The sequence below is a fragment of the Schistocerca gregaria genome, chromosome 3, assembly GCF_023897955.1.
Source record: "Schistocerca gregaria isolate iqSchGreg1 chromosome 3, iqSchGreg1.2, whole genome shotgun sequence".
In the NCBI taxonomy this organism is placed as follows: Eukaryota; Metazoa; Arthropoda; class Insecta; order Orthoptera; family Acrididae; genus Schistocerca; species Schistocerca gregaria.
The window spans coordinates 203,391,814-203,416,855 of NC_064922.1; the positions used below are offsets into that span (position 1 = coordinate 203,391,814).

At 39.2% G+C, this 25,042-nt stretch overlaps 2 protein-coding genes across 18 annotated transcripts in view; one reads left to right on the top strand and one right to left on the bottom strand.

The window, feature by feature from the left end:
* LOC126356144 (nicotinamide/nicotinic acid mononucleotide adenylyltransferase 1) overlaps positions 1–15,245 on the bottom strand; it is a 121,851-nt gene extending 106,606 nt beyond the window's left edge. Inside the window, exons 1-2 of one of the 2 annotated variants that reach the window (XM_050006879.1) lie at positions 15,104–15,245; positions 14,804–15,024 (exon numbers count right to left, since the gene is read on the bottom strand). In XM_050006879.1, coding sequence (XP_049862836.1) covers positions 14,804–15,024; positions 15,104–15,179 — 297 coding nt within the window. In that variant the 5' untranslated portion in view covers positions 15,180–15,245. The remainder of the gene's footprint in view (positions 1–14,803; positions 15,025–15,103) is intronic. The other variant, XM_050006878.1, reaches the window with a different exon arrangement.
* Positions 15,246–15,836: 591 nt separating this feature from the next.
* The window catches only part of LOC126356142 (bromodomain-containing protein 8), a 482,606-nt gene continuing 473,400 nt past the window's right edge, over positions 15,837–25,042 (top strand). For 5 of the 16 annotated variants that reach the window (XM_050006861.1, XM_050006862.1, XM_050006876.1 and 2 more), the window contains exons 1-2: positions 15,911–16,023; positions 16,120–16,213. In XM_050006861.1, the coding sequence (XP_049862818.1) occupies positions 16,005–16,023; positions 16,120–16,213 (113 nt within the window). In that variant the 5' untranslated portion in view covers positions 15,911–16,004. Of the gene's footprint in view, positions 16,024–16,119; positions 16,214–25,042 lie in introns of all 16 variants that reach the window. The other 11 variants (XM_050006872.1, XM_050006871.1, XM_050006877.1 and 8 more) reach the window with 6 other exon arrangements.

A 25,042-nucleotide genomic window follows, 5' to 3' on the forward strand; every position in this document is an offset into this window, starting at 1 on the left:
TCAAAATGCTGAGGATTTTACGAGTGTCTTGAAATCTCTCACACCCGCAGGCCTCATTCTTTTGTACACAGAGGAAATCAAAGAATTCTGTGAGCAGAAAAAAGAATGGTCAAAACAAATTATTCCTGTGAAAGGAATTCAGAAGAGACATGGAACTCATATTGCAAGCACTTAAAAGAGCAAGAAAGAAGAAATTTCATTTGTTTGGCCAACACGTCAGAAACAGCAGGATAATATTCAGATTCACAACCTGAGAAAGGGAATGTTTGTGGCGTATGTGTATGACTGTGACTGGCGGATTGCAGAGATTACAGACACCAGTAATGAGTTAAACAAAACTGTAGTTAACTTTATGCTACCACATGGACCAGCTGCTGGATGTAGGTTTCCAGCTGAAGAACAGCAACAATGCCATCAGTGCTCACTTCCTGTTCACAATGTTTTGAAGATTGTAAGTGTTCCAGTTCCTATTGGTTCAACAGGAAGGCATCACTCTATATAAAAGGAAGATACTGGAGCAGTGGAACACATTTTTAGTTCACTGACTGGCTAATTTCAGCACAAAGCAGAGTGCACAGAAGTTTGTATAAATTGAAACCTTTAAGTCTTTGGACCTTTCACATACCTTTTGGAACCATTTAAAATGCTTGAAAAATGAGTCTCTTACACATATTTCAAAACTAAAATTATGTTGAATAATGCTAGGTATTGATTTTTATGACCCTGTTATGTGATGATAAAACAGGTCTTTGGATGGCAAAAATTTCAATTGCTTATAAAACTTGTTCAACCTAAAAGTGGAAGCTCTCCTCATCATGGAATGTAGAGCTATATGGTACTAATCAACAGGAAAAAAATATATATCAAAATTTTATAGATTGGCAAAAAAAGAAAAATCCATAAATTATAAGAAACGTTCAGAATGCTACAGTAAAAGAACTTTGACAGATAAATGGAGGATTTCTTTGTAATCATAAAGCAATTACCTTTCAAATAAAAACAGTCCCAACAAAATTTCCAGAACTTAAAATTTTTTTCCAAAATCCGCATCTTCAAAATGGTATGTGCAGTGTCATCTTCAGAGGGTTTTATCTCGGCGCAGAATTTTTTTTTTGGGGAAAACAAAAAAATAAGTGTTCCTTACTTGGTCCTTCATTTTAAGATTTGCTAAATTCAGTAACACCAAGACTATGAATGTAGGATTTTTTCCCCTTGCCTGCCAGAATTCACTTTATACATGACAGTATAATGTTATTGTTGCTATTGTGGTCTTCAGTCCTTAGACTGGTTTGATGCAGCTCTCCATGCTACTCTATCCTGTGCATGCTTCTTCATCTCCCAGTACCTACTGCAACCTACATCCTTCTGAATCTGCTTAGTGTATTCATCTCTTTGTCTCCCTCTACGAATTTTACCCTACATGCTGCCATCCAATACTAAATTGGTGATCCCTTGATGCCTCAGAACATGTCCTACCAACAGATCCCTTTTTCTGGTCAAGTTGTGCCACAAACTTCTCCTCTACCCAATCCTATTCAATACTGCCTCATTAGTTATGTGATCTACCCATCTAATCTTCAGCATTCTTCTGTAGCACCACATTTCGAAAGCTTCTATTCTCTTCTTGTCCAAACTATTTATCGTCCATATTTCACTTCCATACATGGCTACACTCCATATAAATACTTTCAGAAATGACTTCCTGACACTTAAATCTATACTCAATGTTAACAAATTTCTCTTCTTCAGAAAAGCTTTCCTTGCCATTTTATATCCTCTCTACTTCGACCATCATCAGTTATTTTGCTCCCCAAATAGCAAAACTCCTTTACTACTTTAAGTGTCTCATTTCCTAATCTAATACCCTCAGCACCACTCGACTTAATTCGACTACATCTATTTGGTTGATGCTTACAAGTGCTTATACACATGGAAGCTCACCTGGTCTTGGTTATTAATACACCATTTGGAATATATAACAGCCTACCATTTGGAGTCATAAGCTCACCTGCTATGTTTCTTTGGCTCCTTAAAGCAGCTGACTGAAGGCATTTCACAGTGTCAACATTAACTTAATAAACGAAAAACCACATACCAACTACATTTAAAGTCAATCTATTAAGGTTCCTGAACTGTTTTCCAATCTCACAGCCCACACTATAAATTAGAAAATTGGGGGGCACAATTTACTGTCTCCCAAAAATGTCAAAGAACTAGAATAATTTCTTGGGAAAATTCACTATTGTCCAAGTTCACATCCACAGCATCTCACACAAACACTCATGTGGAGGATATAGCAATAAGCATCCCTGGTGCAGAGTTGAAAACAAATAAGTTTCCTAGTGCAGAAGGAACCCCATTTCGATTTTACAGAGAGTACTCTGTTGCAATGGTTAATTAGCTCGCACTTATCACGAATATCTTGCCGAGTGCACAGCCTCAAGTGACTGGAAAAAAGCGCAGGCACCCCCGGCATAAAAAAAAAAAAAGGACCCACAAATACAAGCCAATATCCTTAACATTGGTTTGCTTCAGATTTATTTAGTATATTCTAAGTTTGAATATAATAAATTTCCTTGACACAGAGAAGCTTCTGCCCCCAAATTAGTACAGATTTAGTGAGCATAACTAGTGCAAAACTAAGCTTGCCCTTTTTTCACAATATCTTACAAATCATGGGTGAAGGGCAAAAGGTAGATACCACATTCCTAGATTTCAGGAAAGCATTTAACACAATGCCCCACTTCAGACTATCAACGAAGGTAAGAACATATGGAATAGATTCCCACAAATGCCACGTGGCTCAAAAAGAGTTTTTAAATAAAAGAATAAAGTACCTTCTTGATGGTGAGTGTTTATCAGAGACAAGAGTGTCATTGGAGTTTCACAGAGAAGTGCGATAGGACCGTTCTTGTTTTCTAGATACATGAATGATAAGGCACAAAGCATGAGCAGCAGCCTTTGTCTGGTTGCTGATGACACTGCAGTGCACAGGAAAGAATTGTCACTGAGTGACTGTAGAAGGATACAGGAGGACTTACAAGGAGAGGTCCCCAGGGGAGCAATCTACTTTTCGAAACTATCTATATAGTGGTGTAGGTTAAGATACCATGTATATCACACTGCAGTCATTCGCCCTAGTGGGCCCTTGTCTGTGAGTAATTGATAAAAAAGAGTAAGGAATGTTGTGTGATAATAGTGTTAAAAAAGTTATGTTGTATAGTGTGGTTGCCTGATGTAATGGATACGATAACAGCTTCACATGCAGGAGATTATGGGTTCGAATTAAGTTTATTTTTAAATCTATATTGAAATGACTGACATAATTTATGTTCAGTTAAATGATTTAAATGTTATTTTTTAATCCCATTCCTTTGCCACATTATTTTAATAGTAATATCTACTTCATTTGCTCTCGTTTCTCCTCCTATCATTCTTTCTCCACTTTAAATCTTTGTTCATGTATTTTTAATTAATTTTATGCATTAATTTCGATTTAATTTTTTTGTTTCATTGCCTATTTTTTGTCCACATTATTGCGTTCATTATATCTTTTTCTCAATGGCTGGACCTTCTCTTTACTCATAAAACCATCTTTCATTTAAATTTTCATCTGCATTATCTTGTCCATAGTATAAGCATTTAGGTTATGTTATAAATGTTTGGATAATGATTACCACACAAAAAAATTGCACATCTGGTAACAAAAATACATTTTCCACACCATTGCACAAAAACGAATAGTTTATTTCACCTTTTGGTTTTTAGCTGATAGACAGGAATTTTCAAATATTTGAGTATTATAATAGATAAATTTAATTTAATTAATATTTACAAAAATTCCAACTGGAAAAAGAACAAATGAAAAGTTCATATGGTAATTAAAATGATGTGATAAATGAATAGAAATAAAATATTTCATTTAAACCAAGCAAAAGAATAAAAGTGACAGTTGAATTAATTTGAAGAAAACTTAAAAATCTGGATGAGATTGGAATCCACAACCTCCTGCATGCGAAGCCTTTATCCTATCTGTTACACCATGCAACCACACTAGGTAATGCAACTTTTAACACTATTGAGCATCACACAAAATTCCAAATTCTTTTTTTGTCAGTTATTCACAAACAAGGGCTCACTCGGGTGAATGGCTGCAGCATGTGATACCTAGGATCTTAACCTGCACTACTGTACAAATAGTTTCAAAATGTTAATCGCACCCTGACAACCTCTCCTTGTTAGACAAAATTTCTATTTTGTATGATGAGTGGCAGCTTCCTTTCAAATGCAGTATTCATGGTGTGCTGTTTGACACAGTCACTTCGATTAAGTATATAAGTGGAACATTGCAAAATGCTACGAAATAAAACAAGAATGAAAGGACAGTAGCAGGGAAGGCAAGTGGCCAACTTCAGTTTATTGGGAGAATTTTAGGAAAGTTTAGCTCATCTATAAAGCAGGCCACGTACAGAATACTACAGTGACTCATTCTTGAGTACTGCTTGAGTGTCTGAGACCTCCGTCAGATCAGATTTATAAAAGACATCCAAGTGCTCACTGGCATGCTGCTATATTTGTTATCAGTATGTTCAATCAACATGTAGTTATTAAAGACACACTTCATGACTTCAAGGGAATCTGTGAAGGAAGATGACATTCTTTCCATGAAGCAGTATTGACAAAATTTAGAGAGCTGGCTGCGTAATGAATCTACAGCTGCCAATATATATTTTTCATGAGGACCACAAAGACAAGATACATTTACATCTACATCCATACACTGCAAACCAGCCTGAAGTGCGTGGCAAAGAGTACATCCCTTTCTACCAGTTATTAGAGTATTTTCCCGCTCTAGTCACTTGATTGATTGCCTCTCTAAACTTGTCCTGACAATCCGTATGAAGGCAATATTTAGGGGGTTATAGTATATCCCTTGAATCATCATTTAAAGCCAGTTCTTCAAACGTTGCTGGTAGATTTTCTACGAATAGTTCACAACTATCTTCAACAGGCTGCTGGTTCAGTTTCTTCAGCATAACTAACACTCTCCCATGGGTTCAACAAATGTGTGACCATTCAAGCTGTCCTCCTCAGTATATGTTCAATGTCCCCTGTTAGTCCTATTTAATGTGGGTTCTACACATTTGAGCAGAGTCCTAGAATGGGAGGGGTCACACAAGTGACTTGTAAGCAATCTCCTTTGTAGACCGATTGCATTTCCCTAGTAGTCTACCAATTAACCAAAGTCTAGCACTTGTTTCACCCATAATTGAGTCTGTGATTATTCAATTTCATATCCCTACAAAGTGTTACACCCAGCTATTTGTACGATATGACTGAATCCAACTGTGGCTCATTGATATTATAGTCATAGAATACTACATTTTTCATTTCACAATTTCACATTTTTGAATATTTAGAGGCTAACACTCTCTGCACCACTTTGAAATTTTATAAAGATTCAACTAAGTATTTATGCAGCTCCTTTCAGATAGTATTGCATTATAGATTGCTGCACCATCTGCAAAAAAGTTTGAGGTTACTATTAATATTCTCTGCTAGGTCATTAATATAAAATACAAACAGTAAGGATACCAACACATTTCCCTTGGCCACACCTGAGGTTACTTCTATGTCTGACAATAAACCTCCATCCAAGATAACAACATGTGTTTTCCCTACAAATAGTCCTCAACTGAGTAAAATTTAACTTGATACCCAATATGACCAAACTTTTCACAATATGTGTGGATATGGTATCGAGTTAAGTGTTTCTTTGAAATCAAGAAATACTGGATCTAGCCAACTGCCATGACCCATGGTTTTCAAGATGTCATGTAGAAAAAGCCTGAGCTGGGTTTTATATGACTGATGTTTTCGGAACTTTGCTGATTAGCATTGAGGTTATTCTGTTCGAGATGTCATTATCTTTGAGTCCAGAGAATGTTCTAAGAGTCTACAACAAACAGCTATCAAAGATATTGGACAGTGGTTTTGTGGATCAGTTCTCTTACCCTTGTAGACAGGTGTTACCTGTTCTTTTTTCTAATCATTGGGCACAGCTTTTTTGTTCAATGGATCTATGATAAATTACAGTTAGAAGAGGGCCTAACTCAACCACAAATTCAACATAGAATCAGATACGGTCTCCATTGGGCCTGGGAGCTTTGTTGAATTTTAACAATTTCAGCTATTTCTCAACACTACTGACACTAATACAGATTTCATTCATCTCTTTAATAGCATGAGGATTAAATAGGGGCAGCTCTGGGCTTTCCTTCATAAGGAGCACATGAAAATGGAGTGAAGCATTTCTTTGGGTTTTGTGAAAGATCATCTGACAACCTTCTGCTATGGTAGTCACTGAAACTGCCTTGCATTGCTCTCCTGAAAGCCAAATATGTTTTGTTCAGCACCTCTCTATATATAGTCCCATGCTTTGTTCCACAACTATTATGCCGTAGTCTCTGTCCTTTTGGAAGTTTCTTTGCAGTGACTGTATACCATGGAGTGTCCATCCCATTACGAACTGTTTTACATACAAACCAGTGTGTGGTCAACTATTGTTTTAAGCTTGAGCCATAGTTCCTCTACATGCTCCTGTCCTGTGCTGGAAGTTTCACGTTCCTTATTGAGATCTGACACTAGTCACTTTTTATCTAGTTTGCTGAACATATATATCTTTCTGCTTGTTTTAGTTGTACTTCGGTAATCACTGTTGCCACAACTGAATCATGGTAACTGATACCAGTTTTGCAGACATCCTCAAAGAGGTCAAGTCTATTTGTTGCCTTCAGATCTAGTTTCCATCAAGGGGTTACAAACTATCTGTTCTATGTACTTTACAGAGAGGGAATTTCACATTAGGTCCTATCACACACCTCTAACAAAACTGTAATTTTCCCAATGGATTATTGGATGACTAAAGTCTCCACCGATGTTTGGATTACTTATGTAGAAGTGAACTGAGGTTTTCTGTACAGTTTTCAGTTACTCAGCATATGACCCAATTACCATTTTATGCTCATCCCTGAAACTGAAACTTACCCAGACAATCTCACATGCAACTTCAGTTTCTATCTAGGTGGGTTTGCATGTCCACTGCGACAAGTACATCACATCCACTTCCCATTTGCCTATTCTTTTGATATACGAGGTCTGTTTGTCAAGTATCCGACCTTTGGCCGGGAGATGGGGTAGGGGGGTGGGGAGAAGAGTGGTGGGAGCTGTTTTACCTGTAGCGTTAGACATGTAATCACCCTCAAAAGTAGTTCCCTAGCGACTCCACAACCTTCTCCCAGTGGTGCCGCCATTGTTGGAAGAATATCGAAAAAGCCTAATTCGAAATGGAGTTTATCTCGGCTGTCATTGCTGCCATAATGTCCTCTCATCTGAAATCAAGTGCCTTTCACTGGTCTTCAGTTTGGGGAACAGCCATAAACCACAGAAGAGAGCAAAGAGCCTTTTGAAGCACAGGAGTCTGGTTTTCTGCCAAAAAAATCTGAATCAAGTAAAAGGATTGTGCTGGAGCACTGTCACGATGGAGGCACTACTTTCCTGTTGAGCTCAAGTCTAGCCTCAAACAGGTGACAGAAGAAATCCCTGTAGTACTCTTTGGTGGTTGTTTGACCCAGTGGTGCATACTTGTGGCGTACCACAGTGTGAGAGTCGAAGAAAGCGCTCAGAATCACTAACGCTGCTGCACACTTTGCGGGCATTATTTGGTATTGGTGACTAAGAATGCTTCCACTGTAATCTGGCCCTGCACACCCAGGACTCGTCGGCAGTGATTATGGTGTTCACGAAGCCAGGGGTCATTGTTTGTGGAGTCCAGCACGTCCTGTGAAACTTCAACACGAAGTAGGGTTTTGCTCTGCCATCAGCAGCTTCAGCAAGAATTTTGCTGACACACTCTCCATGGCCAAATCTTTGGTCACATGAAATATGCTGAAAAAGTGCTGATGTCTAACTCTTCCGCAATTTCCTTGGTAGTCACAGAATGATCTGGCATCACCACAGAATTCACTTTGGCAATGATCTGGTTATTTTGACATATTGATGGGCAACTGGAGTGTGGCTTGCTTTCCACTGACACGCAGCAGTCTTAAAATCAGCTGATCCACTCTTTAATATATCTGATGCCTATAGCATTGTCACTGCAAGCTGTGAGACTCTTCCAAATGGTTTCCACCTGGCTGTCATCCAGTTCCTGGCAAAATTTGATGCAGTAGCACTGAATCAGTCTTCCTGTCATGCACGAAAAAAAATTCATGTGTGCACTTGAAGGTTCAATGTCGGCTCACGCAAGCACGCTAGATTCAAATCCATCAGGTGTTTGGGACGAGGGGTGGGGGCTGTAGGAGGTTGGAAACAGAAACAAACCTCATACACTTAAAATTTTCCCCAAAAATCTCACTGCCGTCAATTACAGTTTTCAACAACCTTTCTGTACCTAGAATTACATGAGCTTCTCTGATTTTCAGGAGCACTTTGAATGCTTGCATTTTGTTGCGAATGCTGCAGCAGTTAATCGCAAGGATTTTAGTAACCTCACCTGTGGGAGACGCTTCCCTAGGTCTTACAATGATACTTCTGGGTTTCCTACAGCTACCAGTATCTGGACTGGAAAGGTAGTCATTTAATATACAAAACCCTTGTGTGCACCCCATCCACAATCAGCCACCTGGGTAGCACTCTCTAATGTGCAACACGCATGCGATATATTCAGGATAAAAAAATAAATAAATAAATAAATTTGGGCTATATGAAGGCATACAGACAACAGTCTTTCAATTGCCCCATCTGTGAGTGGGTCAGGATAGGGAATTACTAGCAGAGGGATAGGCTACCCTCCATCATGCATCGAATGGTGACTTGTGGAGTATAGATGTAGATACCGATGCAGATATTACAGACTCACCAAATAACACAGGAAAGAAAGATATTAACATTTTTTTGTCAGTACCTTTCCAGATGCTTTTCTTACATCCAAAGTAATACTGAGATATGCTCCCTACACTTCCTGCCAGGTTAATTTCAATCTAAGACAGCAGCACAGGGTCACTGACAACACCTCCAGTATGGTATCAGCACTGCCCCACAGTATGAAAAAGCCAGCCACCATAATCAGTGCAACACCTGTTGGCTTTAACCCGTGATGTAAGGCTGTTGTAGTGTGTGACATCACGATGGCGTGGAATTTTGTTTGTGAGAGTGGCATGTTTGTAGGTATCGTTTTGATGTGATCGGTGATGCTCTCTGGTGGTATGTTAGGTGATGTAATTGGTTTAGTTTGCATGTGTGGCGTGTTTATAGGTGGCGTATTGTTGCAGTCGGTGGTTCTCTCTGGTGGTGTGTTTATGGGTAGCTTGTTACGTGGCGTGTCGGGTTAATTTGCGTGATAGCATTGAACATGTGTGGTATTGGGACTGTGCTTTCAGTGGAATATTTTTCGGTAAGTTAACGATTTTATTTTAGTTATTTCGATGTTATTGTACATTTTTTCTGTTCATTGTGTGTGAATTTTGGTAAATTGCTTTTTTTATGTCTTGGCAGGTATGGATATTACTGACAAGATCAACTGTTTTCGGCTGTTGGTGATGATGGGGGACAGTGCGTTGTCTCAAATAAAATTTCTTAAACTATTCGGATTTTTGGATGAAGTTGTGAAGGGTTTAGTATGACGTGAAGAAATGAGGCTTACTAAAGTTCCGGCATCTCAGACCAGGGACGGCTGTATGTGGAGATGTCTTAAGGATAACAGGTCAAGGGAAGTATTCGATTCCAATTTTGTTGGTTTGTTGTGCTTTTTGAGGTAGTGATGATTGTGGACATGGTTGTAGTTTTAGGTTTTATGATTTGGTATCGGCAGTTTCTGTTGACCTATATAGGTCAAGGCAAGTGTTTGATTCCAATTTGTGGGATCGGGAGCTGCTGTTGAGCTATATAGGTCAAGGGAAGTGTCCGATTCCAAAGGATATTGTGTTCAGTGGAATTTGGGGAATTTTGTGTTGTTTTTTTTCGTCATTTTGTGTGGTTTGGTATGATGGTGTGTGTCTAAATTTGTTGATATTTACTTTGTACCCACCCAAAACCCCCCAATTTCTAACACTTGTCCCGTTAGTTTCATTAGGTTTTTTGTGGGGCGCGTGAGAGAGAGAGAGAGAGAGAGAGAGAGAGAGAGAGAGAGAGAGAGAGAGAGAGAGAGAGAGAGAGTGAGTGTGTGTGTGTGTGTGTGTGTGTGTTGGTTTTTCAATGTATTTTCGTGTTTATGGTCATGTTTACGTAATGACGTCGTAGGTGCCATATTGTTTTAGTGTATGGTTGTTTCCGCCACATTTGTGACGTCATGGGACGAAGCAGACGGGTGGAATCGGATGCTTCTGTATGTCCAAACTACTACTAGATTGAGAACGAAGTATTACCTATTTTTCTGAATCAAGAAGTTCCATGCATATCCTTATGGCAATATATTCCACATAATTACTAAACTCAAGCAGCTTATTTGCCTAATTGATCTAAGGAATGCGAGGGGAGAGGGAAGATGGGAAAGGGAGATTTATCCATGCAGCACAGACTGTGGCCCCTCCTGTCAGGGCCACAGCAGCACTGCCAAGTTTTTCAGTGAAATATTATATCACTGATATTTAAATGGATGTTTTCAAACATTTAAAGAATGAATTCATTACAATGTGCTATATTTCGCTTATTACAAAATGGCACAAGAGGTTTTCTTTAAATATTTTTTCCATCTGGCCTGTAGTGCATCATTACGGGCTTGCATCCAATCATCACTTTACAGACTATATGCTTTACATTGTTAACACATACAGCTCGCCTTATAAATGACTGCTGATATATCCTTGTATCAAATGACACTGAAAACTACGCAAAACAGTCAATCTAAATATTCCCTAGACATGTATTTATTCAAATTAAGGTTAGTGATAAACCATATCAAATAATGCTATAACATTATGAAAAAGGATAGTTGCTACTCACCATAAAGCAGAGATGCTGAGTCACAGATACGCACAACTAAAAGACTGTCGGAAAGTGAGCTTTCGGTCAACAAGGCCTTCATTGAAAATACACAGACACAAACAAATATATATATACAAATATGCACGCATACAAATGCAACTCTCACACAATATTGTTACATTCCATCTTTGATTTCACATAATGCTCTTCTTTACATGCTGTTTTACCTTTTTTAAACTTTTGAGTATGCCTTTACAGTGTGCTTCTCTACAAGGTGTAGTGCCCTCAGAATTTTACGAGAGTCTGGAGACACTTGTGTCCCAGCCGTTTTGAACATGCGTTATTTTGAAGCAGGGCTTAAGGATGAGCATGGGATACAGCACCCATTTATTGTTTGTGCAGGTGAAACTGGAGGGGAGATAATTTGTCGGCGCTGGCAAGTGTTCAGCGCGACCTGCCAAGAATAAGCAAATATGCCCCAGAAGCTCTGTGGCCAGCTGCAAAGAGTAATGTAGCATTGTACTGTTAAAAAACAAATAGACTCGAAATAGTGACTGTTTATTAGATGTTGAACTGCTGTTGAGAGTATGTGGACTGGACGTGGATAGTCAGCCACGATAAAAGCTTATGTATTAATTGTGTTCAAAAATGTGTAATTAACTGATTCTGGGTGCCCGGTAATGTGTGGAATTACATCACAAAGTTTATTTTTTTTTGTACAAGGTGGAAATAAATATGTTCTATTGCATTGAATGATATTCCAAGCGTAGCATATTTTTTAAATAATAAGAGTGAGAGGGAGAGAGTGAAAATTTCCCCTTCCTAGCAGTGAAATCTTCGGAGAAGCGTCTGGTGCTAACAGAAGACATCAGCGCTGCAAGAAAGCAGAACCAGCATTCTTCAACAGTTAAATCCACAAAAACGCTTAAGCTGTTTAGAGAGAGAGAGCTTAACATTACACTGGGACAACGCAAAGGTTTCAAAAAATTTCTGTATAGTTTTCATGTATGGTTTAGTGTTAAACAAATTCAGATACAAAAGCGTGCTCCTTCTCTGCCCCAGAATGTCTTAGTCTCAGGTTTTCGACTTCCGCCACTAAGTACAATGTAGATAAGATTTCCTTATCTGCTCCATCACAACTATGTACGGTGTGGGACAGAGCTAGGGAGTGTGTCAGTAATGTACATTCTACCTAGAGCTCTGAACTTTTTAAATTTACAATGCAACTCTTTTTACTTTTTAAAGTGAATCGTAATAATTTACAATCAATTTCCTCACTTTTTGTATAAATGTTCTGCATATGTTTACCTCAATAGATCTACTAATAGTTAAATCTGCTGGCAGATATACGAGTGCTGAAATTTATCCGTGTGCTAGTATTCTAATGTAAACTTCTTTTCACAATTCTTTTTGTTTGTTCTAAGCTTAACTTCAGTGGGGAAACACTTATCCAGACCATTAGTGCTTAGATGAGTGTGATTAACCACCTGAAAACAAGGTTGAGACTAGCCAGCAGGTCAGATACCAAGCATTCAGGAGCTTTTCGAGGCAGCATTTGCCTCCATAATTTGACAGTCTTGACATGTCACTGTCTAGTGACATATGTGGTTTTACAATTTTCCTATTAGGAAGGATACAAAACATGAAGCGACATTCATATATTTATTGATGTAAAGCAGTGGATTTTCCTTGCTATGTGAACATAACTAATGAAATTAAGTTGTGAGTAGTAGTTTGTTTTTCCTTGACTGTTGTTTACTATGTTCATCTGATACAATTCAAAAATATAAGTGTACAGTGTCTGTTAGTTATTAATTAAGCAACATGAAATTTTACTGAAATTAGCACATGTTAGGCATGAGAAACAAAATAACACATTTTGTATAGTGGAATAGGAGCCCTGCAGTTCATCAGCGGTACTGGGACTGTGGTATCTTAAACTGGCCGTGCTTGATTAATGCCTATGAAGTAGCCTAAGCATTACATTAAGAAAAGCTCATTTCAAGGGCACTGTTCGTAATCCAGAATGGGTGACAAAAGTCTTTACCCAGGGAGACTGATCCAAGTTTATGAACATTTATCTTTGGCCACAGGCTTAACACAGGTGATAGTAACAGTTCTCAGAAGATTGAGAATGCCAAGTAGTCATTCCTCCTCTTTTCTACCCATGCATCTTCCAATTACTGCTCATATTGCCCCAAAGGATGCCACAGCATCACACATACTGATGAAGTATTGATTCCAGCATTTAATAGATTATCTAGGTTTGCAGTGTATACACTAAAAACTAAGGAGCCCCAGAGCAGCATTTCTCATTCTGTCTTAACTCTGAGCCCCTTTGGCAACATTGCATATTGATTTTACTAGACCATTTGTGGGAGCAATGTGGCTACTAGTGGTGACCACACACTAATTTCCATTATTAGCCCAGATACAATCACTACGCCTGCAACAATCTAGGAATTACCAACAATATTTGTGACACAGGGATTGTACTTTATTACAGTACCTGTCCATGGCCATCAAAGGACCTTCAGAAACTTTAGGAATTTCTGAAAAAACAACAGCATACAACCTCTGGCCCCCACTCTTTTCCAATAAATTTCAACATAACAACAGTAGCTGGTCAGAACTTTCAAGACAGAATTGTTGCATTGTATACAACTGTCAAGGCCTTGAAAAGTTCTCTCACTGCATACTTTTCCACCCAATTACTGTAGACTGACAATTCATTCCATGGGTGCAAGGGCAACTCCCTCCTGGAACTGCTGCACCTGATATAGTAGCTTCCATGACCACAGACTCAATCTCACTATATTGTGCACACCTATCTTACATCTGAAAATGTTCATTTGACCATTCGCATGAGCAGAACCTAGGTGTGTGGTTACTGACCTCAGGTAGTGTCAGCCGTGATTTTGTGCCCAGGCAAGAGCACATGGTTCAGCATCATGATCAGCTTCAGCTGCAATCCTAAATATAACTAGTGCAATTAGACAACCTTTCCCACCTCCCATCAACCTGTTCAGACCTCAACAACTGCCTCTAGTTTTACTGATGCACAGTACCACTATGGGCTCCAGCCTGGCTGACGCCTTTAAAAAAAGGAGCCGGAAATTGGTGCTAGTTCCACGAGTATCTCATAGGAGGTGGAACATATTTCACTGTCTTTCTTACCTACCCAAGAACTGATGCCATTGAGGCCAATTAGAGTCCAGATCCACAGTTGCAACTGCACGCAGAAGAAACACCATCAATCTAGACAGAATGGAATAAGACTTGTATAATTTTCTTGATGCTGAGCCGCTGGTGGCAATCATGTCATCTCACAACACTCAGTCTTGGTCGAGACTTTGCACCAATCACTGTCGACAGTCAATTAGACGGTGGAAGCTTATGTCCACACAAACAGATGTAGACTTAGTTTCAGTTACCTTGCAAGTGGATAGTGACAAGCAAGGATTTAATTAGGGAGACCAAGCTCTCAGCAGTACACAACTGCAATGGCTTCACACTGTCTGCGGCCCAGTATGAAGTGACAATCCTGCTTTGTTCATTAAGATTTTGTTGGTTACAAATGCATGGTTAGCAAGTGCCTTGCGACGATTTTATGAATTGATTGCAATTGGTTAGCAAACATTTTTTTAAATTTTTGATTGCTCATTTACTACTGCCTGAACCGGGCTTGACTCTGATTATAATTTACCTACACTCCATGATATGATAAGCAAATTTTGCACGACTAGTGAATCCGCCTCAATGCCACAGCACTATCATTATTATCGAAAGGTTTGTCACGTTACAGTACAAACGTATTTACCTGATGGTGCTGAAGAACAAATCGCGTTCGGGACCATGTATCTTGTTGACACTCCCATGTTGACAATTTAATCCAGTCCGAATTCTTCAAAGCAAGTTGCAACATTGCACAACGATGAGTTGAAGACAGTAAATCCTTTTTCTCGTATGCGTCATGGACGGGTGAAACAACTCCACCTATGACTTTATAGCCCAGACGCTGTAGGTGGTCACGAGCAATTTCTGAAACAGTAGTTTAATAACTGCAAATCATCTGCATATTGAACAAGAAGAAATAATTATTCGACAGATACAATCTTACCAAACATTCGGAGGTGCATATGAGTGGGAGGATTGTATGCCCCACAAGCGACGAGCAACACTTTCGTTTGCGTCATTTCCAGTGCGAAACATTCAACAACACCACTAGAACGCAAAAATTGTTATACCCCAAAGTTCCGGGTGAAACATCAGCTGAGAGCTGCAGCTGACTATTACCCCAAAGATCATATACTCTGATGTCCTTCCGTGGGCAAGATAACTGATAACTGATATTGACAGACAGATGAATGCAGAAACGCGTCAAGTTGTGCGCTCTTCGTTTAGATCAAAACATAGTTCTTGTCACAGCAAAAAAGTTATTAAGCATACAGCTTCTCTATGTAATCACTCAAGAACGTTGCATCATTTCTTTTGTACGAATGTTGATAGCCGCGCTGTGTTTTCATTGGCTTGTATTAAGTGACTAGGTATTACGCACTTTAGTATTCAGTTGTCATCGGATTTCTTCGCCAATCCGTCGAACAAAGGAGTGCCACCCCCGTGTGCTGTATGAAATGGAAAAATATCGAGGATGGGAAAGGAATGTGAAAGAAATCCAGTTTCATCATTTGCATCTAGTTAAGAATGATTATTTTAAAAGATAAAACGTTTTATTTCACACCCCTGGAAAATCTATTTCAACATTTCGAATGTTTACATGCATGCTGCATTTGTTTCGCAGTATCTACGCATTGAACTGTTGAACACTTGACAATCGTTCCGAAACTTAATAATATCTGTGAAGGCGCAGTCGGTTGTATATGTATTATGCTCTGGGCTTGTGTTTGGTAAACGAATTTGTTGGGAGATGGTGGTGGGAAAGCGATGCGACGAATGATTATTTTCTTGTGTATCACTTGTCTGTCGTGTAGATCTTTACCTCGAGGGTAACATTGTTCATTATGACGTCTGCAGTGGAGAGTAAATACATCTTAAGTTTTTGTGCATGTAAATATGAACTTTATATTGTATCCCGGCACTTGCACTTGATAGAAAACATTTTTCTTTTTGTTTTAGGAGGAAATGTTAAGAAACTGTCCATGGACCGATGGTCAACAAGAGAACGTTTATGTTTGGCATCAGCAGTATTTCGCAGTGGAGACCAAAACTGGTCAGTGAATCTTCCAATTTTTTTTTTTTTTTCAAGCTATTCTTGGATGAAAGCGCAAGCCCCAGACGGTGTATGACTGTATCAACACGAATTTCTTGTGGCATGCACTGCAGCTATAAAGCAGATGTATGATGATACTATTTTTATACAGCCTGCCCGTTCATTTTACTTTTTGAGCCTGCTTATGTTGAGTCTTGATATTTCCGTGACAGAGTATACTACGAACAAAAACGTGTCAAGAAAAACCTCAGTTTCAGTTGAACAATTTGCATAAATTATCTGTCGCTAAAGTACTTTTTTTCATCATGCTGCTAAGGAATGTGCGACATATTTTGTTTTGAACTACCTCCAAGTGCGTTAATGTAGTAGATGCTACTACTCTTATCTGTACTGCTTTGCGTTTCAGCACAGATATGGCGTTTATAGACTTCACATTCAGCCATAAAATTATTTGCTGTTTCGGACTGCTTATTTCTCTTGATGCTAATGAGAAATGTGTATCATTGTAATTCATTAGCGATCTGTTTGGCATGTTTAATTTCAATTATAAGCCTGTATCTAACATCAACATTTACAGATTGCACTCAGTCCATGTTTGCTCCCTTATCGTGATTTTGATCGCATGTTATTTACTGCTAATGATAACCAGGAATTTTTATTACATCTGCATGCTTAATTAATAGACTTAGGCCTATAAATTTTCACAAATTAGAAAAGATTATCAGCGCATACTGATCTGTTGACAATAAGGACGGTGGCAATGGAGCACTAACTTATACTAAGTTAGGGTGAAAAATTGACTCCGTTTTCAAAATTATCTTCAGTGTGTTACGTTAAGTGATGGAAGGAAACTGTAGAAAACATAAATCTAGATTGATGGACAACTCTATACTATAGCAGGACTACAAACAGGAAGCGTATTTTAATATTTTTGTGTAGTTCTTGGGCAAAGTGACTAACGGAGGTAAGATTGGAGAGATTTGAACTTGTACAGTGCCTTGTCATGACGGTGTGGAGTCAAGTTTATGAGTTGGTTGTGTTTGTAGGTGTCGTCTTGTTGCAGTTGGTGGTGTCTGGTGGTGAGCGTGTGTATGGTCCGAGTGTTATGTGGTGTATTGGGTTCATTTGATCATTGTTGGTCTCACTGTGAAGTAATTTGGATTGCTTCTGATTGAAGAACAGAATTTGGTTTCAGTGAGTTATCAATTAATTTTTTTATGTGATTGCGGTGTTGATTGGTGTTATTGGTTTGCTGTTTGTCGTGCACTAATGCATTTAATTTATTTTGTGGCTTCTTTTGTTAGGTATGGATTTAACAGTTCGAGGTTTCGTGCTGAGATGGGAGAGTACATGATGTCCCTCATAAAATATTTTGCAGATGTTTGGACTGCTGGCTGAAATAGTAAAGAGCAGTGTTTGTAGAGAGAATATGCAGTTGGTGAGAGTTCCGGCGTCTTGGACCAGGGACTTTTACATGTGGCTGTGCCGAAGGGATAACCTTTGACTCTCCATTAGACGTGTTACCTGGTTCGAGAAGTCTAGGTTGTTTTGATGACTTATTATTTTTGATATATATCTTCCATCAGTTTTTTGCATGCACGAGACTGGTGTGAGTGAGAGGATGGTTTTAGATTGGTTTTCTTTTTTGTAGGGAAGTGTGCTCAGAATATGTGAAGTGTAGGGGTAAGTTGAGTGGGCCAGGGATGGTGGTTGAGATAGATGAATCGCAGTTTGGGATGAGAAAATTTGGGAGGGGGCAGGTCTTCTTCTTCTTCTTCTTCTTCTCCTCTCTCTCTCTCTCTCTCTCTCTCTCTCTCTCTCTCTCTCTCTCTCTCTCTCTCTCTCTCTTTGGGGGGGGGGGGGGGGGGGGGGGGGGTTATGCGGATTGTGTTTTCAAGGGGCGTCTGAAGAGGGAATAGGTGAAGTTAATTGAAGAATATATACAGGGCGTTGCAAAAAGGTACGGCCAGACTTTCAGGAAACATTCCTCACACACAAGTAAAGAAAAGATGTTATGTGGACATGTGTCCGGAAATGCTTAATTTGGCCCAATTGAAGGAAGGTAATGTTGACTTCGGTCCTTGTGTTGACATGCGACTCATTGCTCTACAGTACTAGCATCAAGCACATCACTACGTAGCATCAACAGGTTAGTGTTCATCATGAATGTGGTTTTGCAGTCAGTGCAATGTTTACAAATGCGGAGTTGGCAGATGCCCATTTGATGTATGGATTAGCACGGGGCAATAGCCATGGTGCGATACTTTTGTATCGAGACAGATTTCCAGAACGAAGGTGTCCCAACAGGAAGACGTTTGAAGCAATTGATCGGCTTCTTGGGAGCACGGAACATTCCAGCCTATGACTCGCGACTGCGGAAGACCTAGGACGACGAGGACACCTGCAATGGACGAGGCAATTCTTTGTGCAGTTGACGATAACCCTAATGTCAGCGTCAGAGAAGTTGCTGATGTACAAGGTAACGTTGACCACGTCACTGTATGGAGAGTGCTACAGGAGAACCAGTTGTTTCCATACCATGTGCAGTGTGTGCAGGCACTATCAGCAGCTGATTGGCCTCCACGGGTACACTTCTGCGAGTGGTTCATCCAACAATGTGTCAGTCCTCATTTCAGTGCAAATGTTCTCTTTATGGATGAGGCTTCATTGCAATGTGATAAAATTGTAAATTTTCACAGCCAACATGTGTGGGCTGACAAGAATCCGCACGCAACTGTGCAATCACGTCTGCAACACAGATTTTCTGTGAACATTTGGGCAGGCATTGCTGGTGATGTCTTGATTGGGCCCCATGTTGTTCTACCTACGCTCAATGGAGCATGTTATCATGATTTCATATGGGATACTCTACCTGTGCTGCTAGAACATGTGCCTTTACAAGTACGACACAACATGTGGTTCATGCACGATGGAGCTCCTGCATATTTCAGTCAAAGTGTTCGTATGTTTCTCAACAACAGATTCGTTGACTGGTGGATTGGTAGAGGCGGACCAATTCCATGGCCTCCACGCTCTCCTGACCTCAACCCTCTTGACTTTCATTTATGGGGGCATTTGAAAGCTCTTGTCTACACAACCTCGGTACCAAATGTAGAGACTCTTCGTGGGCTGTATCAGCATATCAGGGATTCCGTGCAACGGAGGGTGGATGCATGTATCCTCGCTAATGGAGGACATTTTGAACATTTCCTGTAACAAAGTGTTTGAAGTCACGCTGGTACATTCTGTTGCTGTGTGTTTCCATTCCATGATTAAGTGATTTGAAGAGAAGTAATAAAATGAGCTCTAACATGGAAAGTAAGCGTTTCCGTACACATAATATATTTTCTTTCTTTGTGTGTGAGGAATGTTTCCTGAAAGTTTGGCCGTACCTTTTTGTAACACCCTGCAGAGGAGGGGAGTACGGTAGTTTTTTGTGGAGTTTCTCATGTGTTGTTGGTTCAGTGTTATTTATCGCAGGTGTTGTTTGATGTTTTGGTGTTGTCACCTGTGATTGATTTTATGTAGCTTAAGTGAAGTATTCGATTCCAATTTTTGTAGTTGTAGATGCGTTTTAGTATTATGAGCTGTTATTGACCTATATCGGTCATGGGAAGTGTTTGATTTTAATTTTTGTTGGTTTTGTGGTATCAATAGTTGCGGTCTGATTATAATTTTTGGAGTTGCTGGTTTTTATTTTGTGTTATCGACAATTACAGATGAGCTGTGTAGGTGAAGGGAAGTGACCAATTCCTGTGGATATTGTGAGTGTAGTGGAATGTGGGGCTTTTGTGTTGTTTTTCTGTCATCATTTTGCGTGGTTTGGGATTGTGGTGTGTGGTTTGTCCCCACCCAAAAACTACCAATTTACCACGCTGGTCCCGTTAGTTTGATTACATGAAAATGTTGAGGAAGATATGTTTGTTTTTATATGTATTTTCGTGTTTGTTTTCATGTTTATGTAATGTTGTGATAGGCGTCATATTGGAGATCTGGAGAATGCTCGTTTCCACCATATTGGCGAGGTCATGGGTCAGAGCAGATGGGTGAAAATGTACGCTTCTGTCTCCTCCTTTGTCACACACCTTAGGGTGGATTGTAGAGTCCAGTCCTAAATTCGACACTGCACCTGACACCTAAATTCCATATCAAAGTATAGCAGTATTCAGTTCTTGTGGCAAAAGAGACTTCATTGACAAGAGGACAGCTACTGATTTAGCAGAAGAGTTGGTGTCAGTCCATTGTGACAACATTCAGTGTTAAATCCATAATAAACATTTTTATCACCTCCCAGTTCCCGTCTTAATTGCTGGGTGTGTAAATCTAGTTATAACTAAGCACCTATAAATGATTTCTATTTTGTACCTCCTTTATATCTTCCTGGCCACCTTCTGGTGCACTACTCATTTTTAACAGTGTTTATACATTCGCTATTAATGGTTTTATTGACTAATGTAAGTTTTACATGCAGGTTATTTGCACATATTTTTCTTTACGTGAGAGTGGATGCCAATTGGTCCATGATTGTATGCTGAGAATTTAAGTAATGGCAAAATTATCTTCCTATTAAATTAAAAACCTAATTTTTTAAAACATATTTTCAAATAATTATCATATCTGTAGTGATGGAAACTGGTAACTGAGCATAAGTCACTGCATAAATGAACTGGTAATAAGTGTGTAATATTCGGAATTACTCTAAACTGGGATACCACTCATCTGCTATGACCAGTGACATCACCACCGTGCTATAAACCTCTATTTTGTGTGTATCTGACATGGCGACCAAAACCTCAATCATAACACCCGAAGAAATTAATACTACGCAAACCAGTACACTGGCTAAACCCAATGAAATTAGCAAGACAACTGAAGGAAAAAAGACTTTTGGGCAGGGACAAACTAAAAATTCAGTAATGAAAACACCACCACAGTTCAAGATGCAAGACTGAAAAATAAAAAACACCACTTGAAATTGCCAAAAAATAAAACCTGACAAAACCATACAGAATACACTGCAAGATCATGATATCCCAATCAACCCGTATAGCTCAACCCTATACCAGTATACCCTCTCCCTCCCCTCACCCCGCAGCTACAACAGCTGGCATCCCAGTCTCCAGTTTACCTGTATAGCTCAACCCTAAACCAGATACCAATAATACACCGCCCCCCCCCCCTTGCCGCACCCCCCCCCCCCCCCCCCCCCCCCCCCACACACACACACACACACACACACACAACTACTACAAAAGCTGGGATCACAACCTCTAGTTCACCTATATAGCTGAACCTTAAAATAAAAGTGCAATTGAGCTGTCAGTGGCTTTTTGTGTTGCATGTTGCAGTTGGTATCTGTGTGAGTGGTTAATGATGGGAAGTGAACTTCATGAATTATTAGTTGGATAGGACAGGAAGGCAGTACCAGTGAGAAAATAGTTTTCAATAAATGGTGAAAGTTGATCAGTTTTTTTTTTAAATAAAATTATGAGAAGGTAGATGGATCAATGTTTTTAATCATACCATAGAAGAGAGAAGGTGCATCAATGTTTTATTAATAATAGTTGCACATTTGATATATTAATAAACATTGATCCACCTACCTTCTCCAATGATTTAATTAAAAATATTGATCCCTGTACTCAGTTGTTATGCAGGCACCTAAGAGTACAGTTTAAATTTTACAGTATATTCTTTTTCACATGACAACATTTTGGACAACATATTCAGTTGTGCCATGGCGCAATTTCATACACTCCACATCATAATGATTGTAGCACTCCAAATGACACAATACCACTTCTCACATCCGTCGCTACCATACCACATAATTAAACCGCTCGAGCATGCCACCATTTCATACACTGCACCTCTACAATTGCATTTCATGCCCAGTCTCTCTCTCTCTCTCTCTCTCTCTCTCTCTCTCTCTCTCTCTCTCTCTCTCTCTCTCTCTCTCTCTCTCTCTCTCTGCAGCTTGATGAAGTCGCAAAACACATTGCAACACAGTGCAACTACATCATGGTTCAAAGCTGATGGTTAGTGTCCTACAACCAAAGATACTCTTACATTCTTAAGATTGTGAGGAGACCAGTAGGGTAGGCGGAGTTTATAAGTGGTGTGTGATATTGATGATTAGTCATATAGATCTACTGTTGATCATACTAGGGCAGGAAGTGTGTATTTAAATGCTATTGAATATTGATATCATTGAAGATTAGTCCTACAGTGAATAATAGGGCCTCTGTAAGTAGATGTAAATCAGGTGTAGAGACAAAGCAACTTGCAGAAAATGGGGATCATTTACACAAGTCCAGGGAACCATGGTCCTTCCCACTGATTGACATCACTTTCTTTGGCTACCACACTTTCTGAAAGCCAAAGATAATGCCAGGTAAACAAACAAATGTCCAGTAGCTACCATGAAATGAAAGCAGCACATCTCCATCAAAATAAACATCCTCCTTCTGTAAAAAAAAAAAAAAAAAAGAAGAAGAAAGCCTGTGTGCTAAGAAAATGCTTACATCGAGAAAACCAACTTGAAAACATTGGAGTGGAAACTGTTAGATGCCAAAGGTTCCAAAAATAAGCCTCTACATCTAGACCTATACTCTGCAAACCACTGGAAGTGAATATGGAGGTACTTCCCGTTGTACCAGATGTTACAATTTCTTTCTGTTCTATACTTCTGTAATCAATCTAATTTTCTTCCCAGGGTCCATATGGGCGCTATAGGTAGGTAGGTGGGTGTATTATATTCATAGATTCGTCTCTTAATAGTGCATCTTGCAACCTTGTTTGTGGGCTTTCATAGTATAGTTGGTATCTATCTTCATGTGTCTGCCAAATTAGGTATTCAGCTTTTTCATGAGACACTCATATGTCTCAAACAAATCGGCGACAGTATTACTGGGGAAAATATACTAGCAAGCTGAGGTTTTTTCTCAACTTTTCAGTTACTTCGGAAGGTTGATCTTTCAGTGTACAGAAAAATCCAATAAGTTTCTGGCCACTCATGATACTGAGCCTTGCCCGTATAGTCTTGCATGCAGCTTCTGTTTCTGTTTGTGGTTTTGAGCTTCTTGTTGACTTCGACAAATACGGCATCTTCATTTCCCATTAGCCTATTTTTGTGTATGCATTTATATTAACTCAAAAATCTTCTTGCTATCAATTTGGGTTTTAGCCAGCTTATTGAACCTAATGTTATGCAAACTCCACTGCTTTTTAGGGGTGGTTCAAATTCAAGGATTTTGTTGTGAATGTTTTGTCAATTATTCATGAGCATTTTAAGTGTCTCATCTATGAAAGTCCTTTCTTTGGGTGATTGTTGACTAATACTTTGGGGTCTTCTAAAGCTGCCATTATCCTGACTTAATATAGAGTTGCCCAGTCTAAAATAAAAGTAAAAGAAATTTTAGAAAGCACTTCTTTTGTGCACCCTACACAGAGTCTGATGCCTGGGTAGCAGCCCCTGATGTGCATTGCAATCATATGACACAAGCTTAGGAAGTCACAGCCTATGTGTGGCAGAACCTTAGAAATCTTCCACTTGACACATGAGGGGCCATGATCAGCACTGGGGACAGCGAAGCGATTGAGACCTTTGATGGTATTTCAAGAATAATAGTGGGCTTGTTGACCTTGGGTGCAAGTCGTTTGAATGGTCCAGACATAATTTGTTAAAACTTGACACCCTCTGTAGTTTGTTGCATCCTATTTCCTCAGTGACTGTTGGAACAGCCTCTTCAACATGTTAAATGAGATCTCCAAGCATACACCCTGATTTCACAAAGTGATCCTGCCTAGTCTGATGGTATCTTAGACGGTGATGAACACACAGTGTCGAGGACAACATTCTATATTCTACTACTTAGGGAGCCTTTGAGTCACTCACTTTCTGGGAATGTGTTCCCTATGCTCTGTCCTTTGCTAACAGCCTGCAGTGGTGCATCATGTGAGATGTTTTTCAGAAATCTAGAAACATGAAATCTGCCAGTTTCCCTTCATCATGTAGATGTAGATTTGAGAGCAGTGCCAAAAGAATATTGCCTAGATGGTTGCTTGGCCCTGGATAGAGATACTGGGGTATTTCAAGCATCACCTCTACTCCTTTTCTCCATTACTCACTTAAAGTATTTTCACTGCCACAGAATTGTGGTTTTTCAGTTTCATTTCATGACTACAAAGATAATCATCCTCAGAATCGCACTATGAAAGGAAATATCAGCATATCTTTCCAGAATCCTGCAGATAATTTTTAACAGTGTCATTTATAAACAAAGAAATCAGTTCTTTTTGTAGTTTTAGATTAATGTGGCTTGACTTCTGACTCAATAAGTCCATATTCAGAAGGTATTTTTAAATACAAATTCTGAATTATTTTTCTTTAGATTGGAATTTCTTGCTTTGATGGCACAAGTGAAAAAAGGATCGCTTTCTTTTACAGTACACGAGCACTGTGATTATACAGATTTTTGACAATGTGTCCTTTAGCCACCAGTGTAATCTTGTATGCTTAATAGTCCTCAAAGTTTTAGATTATGTAACTTTCCACTGGATTGCTGGTATTCAAATTTGTAACTTTGTGTGCAACATTTGTTAATGATAAAATCTTTTCGGTTGATCAGCCGAGTGGTGACGTTGTCTTGTAGCAACATTTCAATTCGCCTGAAGCTGATTGGTGTGAAACCCATTGAAATGTGGCAGCAAGATGATGCCACTACTCAGATGATCACCTGAGTACATTTTATCATTTGAATATGCCGAGAACATATATCAACGTAAATAAGCAAATAACACATTACTCTCTGAATTGCTACAGAAAAG